The sequence below is a fragment of the Lissotriton helveticus genome, chromosome 10 (assembly GCF_964261635.1).
Source record: "Lissotriton helveticus chromosome 10, aLisHel1.1, whole genome shotgun sequence".
NCBI classification, from domain to species: Eukaryota; Metazoa; Chordata; class Amphibia; order Caudata; family Salamandridae; genus Lissotriton; species Lissotriton helveticus.
In genome coordinates this window covers 194,759,513-194,772,595 of record NC_136071.1, presented here as the reverse complement: position 1 = coordinate 194,772,595, position 13,083 = coordinate 194,759,513, and the positions used below count along the sequence as shown (strand labels likewise).

Sequence of the window (13,083 nt, the reverse complement as noted above, 5' to 3'; positions counted from 1 at the left end):
TTGCGCATTGGATTTGCCCGGACACCCCCAGACTGTTTCAGGGCCACTCCTTGCCCGAGAGATCCGGTGAAACGATTGGCGCTTTTGGACGGCATTGCGTCACTGTTGGTCAAGAAGGCGATCGTTCCTGTGCCCAGCGATCAGTTGGGGCAAGGGGTGTATTCGATACTTTTCCTAGTGTCCAAGCGCACCGGGGATCTTCGGCCGGTGATGGACCTGAAGTGGGTGAATACTTTCGTCCCTCACCAGGGGTTCAAGATGGTTTCCCTGCCTTTGATCCTTCCTCTGATCGCTCAGGGGGATTTCCTTGCATCGATCGACCTGAGGGATGCTTACCTTCATGTTCCTCTTCATCCGGACTTTCAGAAGTTTTTCCGGTTTTATGTGCAGGGTCGTCATTACCAATTCCAGGTATTGCCTTTTGGACTCTGCTCTGCTCCCCGGATCTTTACTAAGGTTCTGGCTCCTCTTATTGGACATTTGCATGGAGAGGGAGTTTGTGTTTTTCCTTATCTGGACGACATTCTAATTTCTGCTTCTTCTCTTCCTAAGGCGGAGTTACATGTCCGGAAGGTGTGCCATGTCCTGGAGCGTCATGGGTTCCTCGTGAATGTGCCGAAGTCCTCCCTGGTTCCAGCTCAGGAATTGACTTTCATTGGGGCTCTGTTCAAGACTCAGTTGGGGATGGTGTTCCTGCCCCCTCCCCGTGTTTTGTCCCTGATGTCTGCTGTTCGTTCCCTGTTGGTGGGGGTTTCTCATCCTGTGAGCCTGTGGTTACGTGTTCAGGGTCTGATGTCGGCTTCTTTATTGACGGTGCCGTGGGCTCGCCTCCATATGTACCCGGTGGTGTCCCACATTTTATCGCATTGGGACCCCTGTTCCCTCGATATGGATGTTCTGGTTCCTATATCGGAGGAGGTTCGGGTGGTCCTGGGTTGGTGGTTGGACGAGGGTCATCTGTCCAAGGGCCGCCCTTTTCTGATTGTTCCCACCCGCGTGGTCACTACCGATGCCAGCCTGCTGGGATGGGGTGCTACTCTAGGGGTTTCAACGACTCAGGGGATTTGGCCTCAGTCGGTTTTGTCATGTTCCTCCAACTACAAGGAACTGAAGGCCGTCCTTCTGGGTCTGTTGGAATTCTCGGATCTTGTTCGGGGTCACCACGTGCAGATCCGGACGGACAATCGGGTTGTGATGTCTTATGTGAACCATCAAGGGGGGTGCAAGGTGCGCTCCCTCAGTTGCCTGGCTCGTCGGATTGGTTCTTGGGCGGAGGTGCATCTGGAGTCCCTGTCTGCCATCTACCTGCCGGGTGCGGAGAACACTGTGGCGGATTGTCTGAGCCGGGTGTTTCCTTCCATGGGTTCCTTGTCTCTCACGAAGTGGGTGTTCAGGAGGTTGCAGATGATGTTTGGTTGTCCGATTGTGGACCTGTTTGCGTCCCAGGACAATGCCCAGACCCGTTGTTTTTGCACGATTATGCCTTGCCGGGACGCCTGGAGGGTGGACGCCCTTTCGTTCCCTTGGCCGGAGGGTCTGCTGTATGCATTTCCACCTGTTCCCCTGCTTCCAGCGGTGTTACAGAAAATCAAGAGGGAGGGGTCGCTGGTGCTTCTGATTGCGCCTTGTTGGAAGCGTCGCCCTTGGTTTCCCCTTCTGAGGGAATTGGCTGTGTCTCCGGGTTGGCCCTTGCCGTTCGTACCGTACCCTCTGATGGGTCCTCTTCTTCCTCTGCCTGTGTTCCGTTCCCTGGGTCTGCGGGCCTGGCTCTTGAGAGGGAGTCTCTGATGCGTGGAGGTTGTTCGGTGGCTGTGGCTGGTGTCATTCAACAGTCCCGGAGGCCTTCTACGCTTAAGTCTTACGCCAAGCATTGGGATCATTTTGCTTCTTGGTGTGTTGATCGTGGGCTGACGTTGGATGCTTTGGATCCGGCTCGCGTTCTGGACTTTCTGAACGATGGGTTTGTGTTGGGATTGGCCATTTCGACCCTTCGGGCTCAGTGGGCCGCCATTCGGGCATTTCATGTACTGCCTTTGGTTTCCATTTCTCCGTTGGTTGCTCGGCTTTTTAAGTCTCTTTCTTTCCAGCGGCCACGTCCTATCATGTGTCCTCCTCCTTGGGACCTTCCTTTGGTTTTGCGTTCCTTGCAGTTGGCTCCTTTCGAGCCTTTGGAGTCTGTGGACCTGAAGTTTTTGACTCTCAAGGTGGTGTTTCTGGTGGCGATTGCCTCTGCCAGGCGTATGGGGGAGTTGGGTGCTTTCCTTCGTTCTGCCCCGTTTTTGTTGGTTTTGGCGGACCGGGTGGTCTTGCGCCCTCATCCCACTTTTGTTCCTAAAGTGGATTCTTTTTTTCACCGGTCTACCGAGGTGGTTCTTCCGGTTCTGTGTCCTGATCCCTCCTCGGCTGAGGAGTCACTTTTGCACCTCTTAGATGTTAGGCGTGCCTTGCTGATTTACATTTCTCGCACTTCTCCCTTCTGTAAGGTTGACTGCTTGTTTGTGAATTATGGTTTGTCGCGTCAGGGTATGAAGCCCTCCCTGTCCACGATCAGCCGGTGGATAAAGGAAGCCATTCTCTTGGCTTATGCTTCGGTGTCTGAGGTTCCATCCCTTCCCGTTCAGGGTCGTTCCACCAGGTCGGTGGCTGTTTCCTGGGCTTCTTTCAAAGGGGTGTCTATGGAGGATGTTTGTAGGGCTGCTACGTGGTCCTCCCCGCATACCTTTATGTCCCATTACCGCCTCCAGATTGGGGGTGGGGGTTCTGTTTCGTTTGCCTCCTCTGTTTTGACTGCTGGGGTGCCTTAAGAGGTTGTCCATTTTTTGGGTTGTTATGCCTCTGTATATTAAAATATGTTTTCGCTGCACTGATGGTGTGGTCTGTTTCCCTTACATGAAGCTGTTTGCTTTGGTATCGGCTCATATGTGTATTACTGTGGCGAGGAAGACAGGACGAGGAGGTAATGCCCCGGTTACTTACCGGTAATCTTCATTACTCCGAGTCCATGTCTTCCTCGCCACAGTATAGTTTCCCTTCCCTCCCGGCCCTGGTGGTGGCTTCATGTCTGCGGCTTGGTTTTTCAGGCTGGGCTGGTGGGTATGTATCCTTTTATAGGATTGGATGAAGCCTCTGGGGCCATATTGGAGGAGGGAGGGGAGACTAGAGCGCTGCTCTTTTATTTTACTTGGAGTTCTGTGTGGAGCCGGAGGCTCATATGTGTATTACTGTGGCGAGGAAGACATGGACTCGGAGTAATGAAGATTACCGGTAAGTAACCGGGGCATTAGCGCCTAGAGAGGCTAAATGCACAGCATAGGCGCTAACATGGTTCGAGAGCTCTGTCGACCTATCAGTTGGCAGGGTGCTGCTTAAGATTCAGAGTGCAGCTCGCGCATCGAGGAACTTTACTGCTGTGCACAGCTGATGAAGCGCTGCTGCTTCAGAAGCGAAGACGTTGTCTTTGAAACATCTGGGAGATGTGTTTTCTAAGTAGCCAGGAAGGCAGCTGAGTAATATGTTCTCTAATAGGAAAATGCCGCTCAGTAGCTGACAACGGTCTTCTAATCTGGAAGCCATTCTTTCTAGGCTGTCACAAAGCCATGCACGAAATGTCCTTTAGAAAGGGCTGGGATTAATCATTCCATCAATCATGGATTTGTATAATACACCCAAAACCCACTAAGTGCGTGGAATGCAAACACCTCCTACTCAGAAGGGTGGTCTGTGATAAGAGACAGACCGTTACCATTTGGGAAATAGACATGATTGCATTGTTTCTAGGCTCTAGATTGATTAATTGATAGATTACACTATGATTACGTTTCTTGTTGTGAGATGTAATCTGATCAACGACAAAAAGTGCGTTTTAAGAACTTTTCTTAAAGTGTTCAAGGAGGATGTATGTCTTGGGCTGAGTGAGGAAGAATTCCACAGTTGTGGGCTGTTTACCGCGTGGGTGTTGTTACCACCCTTAGCAGTGTTTTACAGTAGTGGATTCGACCATCAATAGGAGTAAATTGTGGTACGTTCTTGCCTCTACATTAAGTGAGTCATCATTTACATGTTTACCTATTTGAATTTGCTGAGTCATCCTTCACATTTTTGTCTACATTCGCTGAGTCGTTTATATTTTCTCAAACGATGGGGCATATTACCAAGCAATAGCGATAATCATCGCTATGCATGGTTAGCGGCTAAAATTATATCGCCGCGCTCCGATGATTTTTACCGCTGAGATACCTTGATATTATGAAGGTTTATCTCAAAAGCGGTAAAAATCGGCCGAAATGCATGAATATCGCTGAAAAATCCGCGATATTCATGCATTGCCGAGCTAATGCTCTTAGCCATGTTATCCACCTACCATTGGATAACATGACTAAAAACTGCTCTGGGCAGGCGTTAGCTTTTGGAGATAATCACGCTTAGAGCGATTATTTCCAAAAGTAGGTAATAGGAGATAGCGATGTTAGCGACTGTTTCCATCTTGGCACGCCCACTTTGCATGTCATTAGCGATAAATATCGCTGACATGCAAAGTGGGCCCCAAGATGATCATTATCTCCTACTAGCTGTCGCTAACTGGTGTTAGCGACAGCTAGGTAATAGGGCGATAAAATTATCGCCGCTTTAGCGGGAAAAATTCCCACTAAAGCGGCGATAATGCCCTTGGTAATATGCCCCTCTATTCGCCGAGTCATGATTTACTTTTTTGCCTATCTTCAAAGTTGTTGGCCGCCACTGGCCGTAGGGGTTCTGACATAGTAGGGATTTGTTGTCCATGTACTTTTTAACCTGGAATGCCTACATTCTCTGAAATTAACTATGCAGAGGATAGAATACGGGAAACATAGCAAAAGTGAGGTTTTATCCATTTGTTTCACTAGTTATGATGTGCCAACAGTGTTTTTGATTCACTTAGACAACTCCAGACTATGGAGGGGGTGCATCTCTGAAAGAGAGCCCATAAGAGTGGGATGAATTGTGATTGAGGACTGCAAGGTGATTTTGCTGGCCAGTTTTTGTTAACTATGGTCACTTTCTGAGCTATACACAGCAAGACTATTTTGGCCTCTCACCGAAAAGAAGGAACTATAACTTACATAAGCGGAAGTGGCTTTTACGAGGCTCCATTTTTCGAATTTAGGTTTTCAGTCTCTTTCAGGGCCTGCGCTGGGTAGCATTAGAAAAATAAATTAACATAACATAACATAATATAACATGATACCTTAGTGAAAAGTTCTGTGCATTACAAACATGTCTAGTTGCTCAGTCACCTAGAAGGGTGACACTTTAATAGGAACTGAAGCATCTTTGACAGCACATGTCGAACTTTCATGGTCAGCCCTTTTCTAGCACCTAACCCGCCAATCTGTATTGTATTAAATTAATCCTTCATGTAATATGTCACTACAGTAGGGATGATCTAGTTCTGAACAAGACCTTTGTTCAGTTTATGAAATATGGCATCAGAAACATCTTTCAGAATTTAGACATTATTTGGGACCATGCGTGGATGGTACATAAAATGATTTCGGGAGGTAAATGGTAAATATATCTGGTAATGGCCCACAATATCGGCACTATAGGAGCCTAGATAAACCGCACCTCTACTCAGGGTCAATTCTTACACTGAACTTGTTCTCAAAATGGCAGTAGCCCTGAGAGAGACATGTGTCAGCTGAAAATGTGCTTTTCAAGAAACTAACGAAATCACTCAAATTGTCTTATATCCGATTGTACTAGTTATACAACAGAAATGTCTGATCGTCAATTCACCCTATTATAGTGTGTCTCTGCTTCCAAATATTGGGTACCCACAAAGGGGATGTATGTCAGTACAACGCGATCTTTTAGATTGCGGTACATGACAACGCTGCCATTACAACGCAAGTTGTTACAACGACTTGCGTTGTAGGGCGTGGATTGTGGAATAGTATAATGTTATATTCCAACACCAGTCCACGTAACAGTAGGGAAGGTGTTGGAATATAAAATTGCAATATTCCTTATACAACAGCGCCATCCAGCGCAAGTCGTAGTAACGACTTGCGTTGTAATGGCATCGTTGTAAAGGCATCGCGGTGTTTTCACCGCGTTGTAAACGATGTTCCCCCACAAAGGTTGTGCTGCTGTTGTTGCCAAGGTACTGATGGTCTTGTGCTGTTATGTTATATTATTATATACTAGAGAGTGGGGGTTTTTCTCATCTAATCTTCAAATTGTGTTGCGTACCTGTGCTGTTAGTAATGTAAAAGGTAGTTAATCCATTAACTGTCATACGTAAATTAATGTACATTTTACAAGTGAGTGCGATGCAGCTGTGCAAGCAGAAACGACCCCTTGAGACATCTAGGAATTCTATCTATAATAAGCACTGGAAGCATTTAATTGTGATTTGAAATAGCGGATTGTGCCTTGTAGTAATATTGCTTTCTAGATACCATAGGAAACTGTGCCTTTGACTGTCTAGAGTTTAATCAAAGAAGACTGAATTAAGTTCACTGTGTGAAGCACCGCTTTCCCGATTGCGCTACTGTCTCTGCAATTTAGGAATACTGCCTACTATCCTGAATGACTAACATTTCAATAAAGGGACCAGTTGGTGAATGATGTCACAGCAGGTCACAAAACCGAAGTAGACGTCATCAAACAAAGCAACATTGTAGAATGCAATTTGTTTATTATTGTTAGCAATGCAGGATTGAGTAAAAATAACTGTGTTTCCCTGCACTGGGTAGCCCCTTATGTCTTGGAAGATATTGTGCCATTATGCAAATTACTTTCAAATCAGAAGGCACTGTATTGTTTTAAGTCAAAAGGTACTTATTGGTTCTTCTAGAGATGATGTCTTTTTTTTTAACACTGAGATGTTGCATTGTGTTGCTTTTACACAAGAGTTCTAGACAGCATAGATGACTATGTTTCGAAGCACTGAGATAATGCACTGTGTCTTCCTTACATGGCCCTATCGAATCAGTATGGGTAAAATTATTTTTAAATAATAATATACTGTAATGTCATTCCTATACCCTCTGCCTTCTAACTGGCTAGGGTTAAAGGGGCAGATTTACAAGCCCCTTGCGCCTCTTTTATGCCGCCGTTGCGTCACTTTTGTGAGGCAGCAGCAGTGCAAAAGATGCGCCATGGTGCGGGGTATTTACAATGTGACGCATCTCCCAGATGCGTATGCGTCACTTTGTAAATCCCTGTGCCAGAAGGAGGCGTTCCATTGCAGCGGGGGGGGGGGGGGCCTTCCGGCCCTGGAACGCCTCCCAAAAGTGGCTGATTTCACTCGGTCACTTTTGGGCCCATGCTGCCTCAAAACCCTGCGCCTGCAGGCCTAAGGATTGACGCAGCATTATGCAGATAGAGCCCCCCCAGAGCCTTGCTGGAGCTGCGTCGTGCTTGCGACACAACTCCAGCAATGCGCCGCTTTTATGGCACAGATGCGTGACTCATCTGTGTTGTTTTTGCCCCATGGTGCGCCGCATTATAAATGCGGCGCATCCAGGGTGGCGGAGCTGCGGCGCACAATAACTGGCTCATCCCTGCTGTTACGCAGAGATGCGCCAGTTATTGTAAATCTGCCCCTAAGTGTTTAAATTCAAACTTAGGACCTCATCATGTTTGGCACATGACCGGTAACTCTGGAGTGGGGAAATTGGGCCCATTATGATGATAATAAGGTGGGTCCACTTTGAGATGAAGAAGTCCTGGGGAGATCTATAATTCTAGCTCCAACTCTGCAGACAATTTCGAATTTTCCCTCAGACTTTCACACTGAGATTTCTGATGGTTTCACCAACCAAAATCCGAATGTGAAAGTAAAAGATGTGGAATTCTGATGGGGCTGGTAACTGCTGAGGATGATCCAATCAGAACGACTTCCGGGGTCATTTGGGCTTTGCAGAGCAAGAGCCCCGGCAATCCTGCGACTACCTGCTGCATTTAGAGAAAGGCAACTGGCAGGTTTCCAATGGCAGCGCATCAACAGGCTTCAGTGCCAGAAACCCTTGCCCTGGCAGCCCCAGTGCTGCCTGGTCGAGGAAGGTGAGCCAACCATATTTAGAGTGGGATTTCTGCACCTCACCTTATTGTTTCCTACCTAGAACTATCTTTTCAGGCATCATGCTTTCGAGTAGCCAGATCCTGCAAGCTGTACCCTACGCGTGTGGTCGTGGTGTCTGGATTTGCGGCTAGAATTGAGAAACTACACTGTGCCATCCATACACGTAGGCTTGTAATCCGCATGGGTGGAACTGCTTTCAAGTAGTGAGAAGCAGTATTGTGCCACCCATACACGCAGGCTTGTGACCTGCATAGGTGGCACTGCTTTTAAGTATTGAGAAACTACATGCCAGCTTGTGACCTGCATGTGTGGCACTGCTTTCAAGTATTATTAAACCATACTGTGCCACCCATACACGCAGGCTTGTGACCTGTAAGGGTGGCACTGCTTTTAAGTGTTGAGAAACCACATGCCTGCTTGTGACCTGCATGGGTGGCACTGCTTTTAAGCATTGAGGAATCACATGCAGGCGTGTGACCTGCATGGGTGACACTGCTTTCAAGTATTGAGAGACCATACTGTGCACCCATAAGTATAGGCTTGTGGCCTGCATCGATGGCGCTGCTTTCGAGAATTGAGAAACCATACCGTACCACCCATACACGCAGGCTTGTGACCTGCATGGGTGGCACTGCTTTTGAGTGTTGAGAAACCACATGCCTGCTTGTGACCTGCATTGATGGCACTGCTTTCAAGTAATATGAAACCATACTGTGCCACCCATACACGCAGGCTTGTGACCTGCATGGGTGGCACTGCTTTTGAGTGTTGAGAAACCACATGCCTGATTGTGACCTGCATTGATGGCACTACTTTCAAGTATTATGAAACCATACTGTGCCACCCAGACATGCAGTCTTGTGGACTGCATGGATGACACTGCTTTTAAGTATTGAGTAACTTGTGACCTGCATGAGTGGCACTGCTTTCAAGTATTATGAAGCAGGCTCATGACCTGCATGGGTGGCACTGCTTTCAAGGATTGAGAGACCATACTGTGTCACCCAGACATGCAGGCTTGTGGCCTGCATCGATGGCGCTGCTTTCGAGAATTGAGAAACCATACTGTGCCACCCATATGCGCAGGTTTGTGACCTGCATGGGTGGCACTGCTTTCAAGTATTATGAAACCATACTGTGCCACCCATAAACGCAGTCTTGTGACCTTCATGGGTGGCACTGCTTCTAAGTATTGAGGAATTACATGCAGGCTTGTGACCTGCATGGATGGCATTGCTTTCTAGTGTTATGAAACCATACTGTGCCACCCATACATGCAGGCTTGTGGCCTGTGTGTATGGGTGGCACTACTTTCGAGTATTGAGGAATCACACGCAGGCTTGTGACCTGCATGAGTGGCACTGCTTTCAAGTACTAAGAAACCACATGCACAGCTTTTGACCTGCATGGGTGGCACTGCTTTCAAGTACTAAGAAACCACATGCACAGCTTTTGACCTGCATGGGTGGCACTGCTTTTGAGAATTGCGAAACCATACTGTGCCACCCATACATGCAGGCTTGTGACCTGCATCGATGGCGCTGCTGTAGAGTATTAAGAAACCATACTGTGCCACCTATGTACGCTGGCAAGTAACCTGCATGGGTGGCACTGCTTTCGAGTATTGAGAAACCATACTATGACACCCATACATGCAGTCTTGAAATCTGCATGGGTGTCACTGTTTTCGAGACCTGAAGCACTCTTTTGTACCACCAACAGATACTGCCCGCTACTCAGCATGTGTGATGCTGTTTCAAGTCCTGTGATACTGAAGTGTGCTACCTGCACATGCTGTCTTGCATGCAGCCTGCTTGGCACCGCCTTTAGGCACTGATATACTGTGCTGTGCCACCTGTACACACCTTCTTCAACCCAGAATTGTAAGTGCAAGTTTCGATATTGAGTGATTATCCATGATACCTTGTAGCCATCAGGCGTGGCACTGGTTTTATGCAGTTACACTCTAATGTGCAACCTTTGCATGCTGTCTAGTATCCAGCCTGAAAGGCACTGTTATCAGGAGTTCCTCTTTTAGTCTTTTTTTTAATTATTGATTATTCAGTGAGGTACACCTTAGTAGGTGGCACCAGAAGAATACATTTAGCTTATCAACATTCACAACTATCCATATATCGCTGAGATGCATACAGTAAATCAAAGGTTCAGAGAGACCATAAACAAACAATACTGATAACATGAAGGTATGAGGCATTTACAATACTTGAGTGGGCACTGTGCATGAGTGCGGTATTGATTCCTGTGCTGATAGGTCCCAGAGAGGGTCCCAAAAGCCTCTGGGTCGCCTTGTGCAGTGTTTGAATGCTGCATCTTGCCAGTGTTGGTGACACAGCTTTCCATCGAGGTGTATTGACTCATAACATTTATGTGTGCCCTATTGTGACCACGGATGGCACTGCTTTTCTCCCTGGGCTGCGGTCTTTATTCCACGTTGGCATACTGCCATCTAGTCAGTATGAGTGGCACTGCTTTCCAGTAATGAGAAAAACTCTGCCATGCCATCCAAGGGCACTGTCTGCCCAACAGTAGGAAAATCACAGCTGCCAGTGTCCTTCCGGTCCAGAGACAGTCCAGCAAGACTGTATTATTAACTATCAACATTTATACTCGCGCTTTAAACACTAGTGTGCCATCTAGGAGAATTAGCAAATGCTTTGAAAGGGATATGGTCTAGGGGCTAAGAGGCTGAGCAGGACCCGAGTCCCGGCTTCTAATCCTTCTTTTAACATTGGATCAACATCGTGTGATCCTGGGCAAACCACTTATCTTCCTGTGCAGTGTATTCTCAATAGACGTGATGTTATGCATACATGCATATCGCAATATGAAAACAAGTGATTTGACCATGCACAGCGAATCTGCTGCACTGCCTAGCACAGTCCAAACTGCACCTTCTTCCTCCCTTCCTCCCGCCCCATAGCACCCGGGTTTTGTAATCCGGATTCATCCGCACCTCAAACTCAAGCTACTGTCCAAAGCACAATAATGCACACTGGAGATGCTGCTGCGGCAATAAAAATGCCGTCGGTATGCCGATTTGCTGAAATAAGGTCTGTGCTACATCAAATAATAAAATATAATAACCGTGTTAATAATATTAATCATCATCATCATCGTCACAGATGTGACGAGGCGAATTTGGAACACGGGGAGCCACGTTCGATTCCCTGCCTTGCCTCAACATCTCTGTTCCTGTGCCTAAAAAAATAAAGCCCTTGGGCCAGGTTTGAGCTCTTGAAAAATGCTAAATAAATAAACGAATACTTAAATAAATAAATCAACAAATAAATAAATATATAAATAAATAAACTCGTACTTAGATGTGTTAAGCGCAGCTGGGTATAGCTGTGATTGGTTCCCGAAAGAGTTCAGAAGCAACCTTGGTTTTCGAGGAACTATGAGCTAGCAAGCAACCAGTGTCTGCCCGATTTCCTTCATGGGCTCCACAGAGTGTGAATATCGCTGTCCGTGGTCCTGAAGTGAAGACAGTATGGATTCACGTAAACGCGTACAGAGAGACACGTTAGCACTCAGCTAATGGCGTGGAACGACGGCTGACCTGTCATGCTGCAGAACACAGAACAGGCAGGGCGGCCTATGTGAGCTTCAGGGTAGGGTCGTGCCCAACCTGCGCGCGTCCTCACAGCCGGGACACTGTGGACACGAACACGGACTTACATATTTAACAGGTTGCAGAGCAGAGAGGGAGACGGTGCCCATTCCTGAAGTCCAGCTCATACCTTATAGCGCTATCTTCGCTGCGCCCGCCCTGGCGCCGGTCATAATTTTAAATGAAGTAAACTAGAGGGCACCCCACTCTTACGAGGTGTGTGAGAAACGTGCACAGCATTCAATGATGTTGGCCTCATATTCACGAGAAGAACGCTGGCACAGGGCTCAGTACTTCTCTTAACTGACTGAGGACAAAAGTCCAAAGCTGTATTTTTGTTTTCCAACACAATGAAGAGGTCTTTCGCAGTACCTCAATAACTTGCTTTCAATGTTCACGTCAGTTCCATAAACAGACAGCTGCCAGCTCTGTAGACACACAACTCTGAATATTACGCCCTCTATCAGACCGACAGGCAGGTATGCCACTCTAAACTCTCGGATGCCCTTCCTTAGAGGTCTCAATGATTTTAGCAGAACCTATGGCTTTCCATGCCAGATAACGCCTGCCCTGACAGAGGCGCCTCTCAATTTAATGCACATAAATTGATAACATAGCGCAATTTAACATAACACAACACAGCAAAACATAAGCCAACACAGGATTGCATAAAATGACACAAAGTACAGTAGTTTAACACAACGTAACATAACATGACATCGCATTGATTTATAAAGCACATATACACCTCGAGGGGCTTCGTGGCGCTGAAACAATATATTCTAATCTGCTTCCTAACACAATGGTCAAAGACTCTGTCTGAAGATCTTTTTGTCTGCTCTCTGCGTTCACAGAATCAAAAACACCCAATGACAATGCACGCAAAAAGGGAGACTCACCTGGCAGCCCCAGGCAGAGCAGTATGCTGTAATAGATCACAGGTGCGGACCCCAAGCCACAGCCATACTTGCTGTGAGAAAGAAGCGAGGTGTTGTAGACGTGATTATGCTCCATTGACCTGCTCTTTCTTCTCTGCTGCCGCGGTCCCTTTCTTCAAAACATCAGAGGCACAGATCGGGCAAAAATATACACGGAGCGCGAGAAGGACGCCAAACCTCTCTTGCCAGCGCGCTGTATCCAACAAGCCGCTGCGCCCCTCAGAGCATCCCCGCATCCCAGGGCTCCCTCCACCTGCTGCGCGCTGTAACAATTAAGAGAAAGTGCAGCGCGGCGGCTGCCTGCTGCATGCTCCAGTCATGCAGGGCGGAAGCGGGGCTGTCGTTAGCGCTGAAAAACCCTACATGAAATGTTGATGAGCGCACAGGCGCATACATCAGGCGCGCGGCCCCCGAGGACAGCCGCCCATGTGCCGTCTGAGGCAAGC

At 47.4% G+C, this 13,083-nt stretch overlaps 1 protein-coding gene across 1 annotated transcript in view; it reads right to left on the bottom strand.

Annotated features, from left to right (window-relative positions):
* Nucleotides 1-12,713, bottom strand: part of GPR139 (G protein-coupled receptor 139) — a 323,899-nt gene extending 311,186 nt beyond the window's left edge. The window contains exon 1 of the mRNA XM_078664208.1: nucleotides 12,599-12,713. Within this exon, the coding sequence (XP_078520334.1) occupies nucleotides 12,599-12,713 (115 nt within the window). The remainder of the gene's footprint in view (nucleotides 1-12,598) is intronic.
* Between the last annotated feature and the right edge of the window lie 370 nt (nucleotides 12,714-13,083).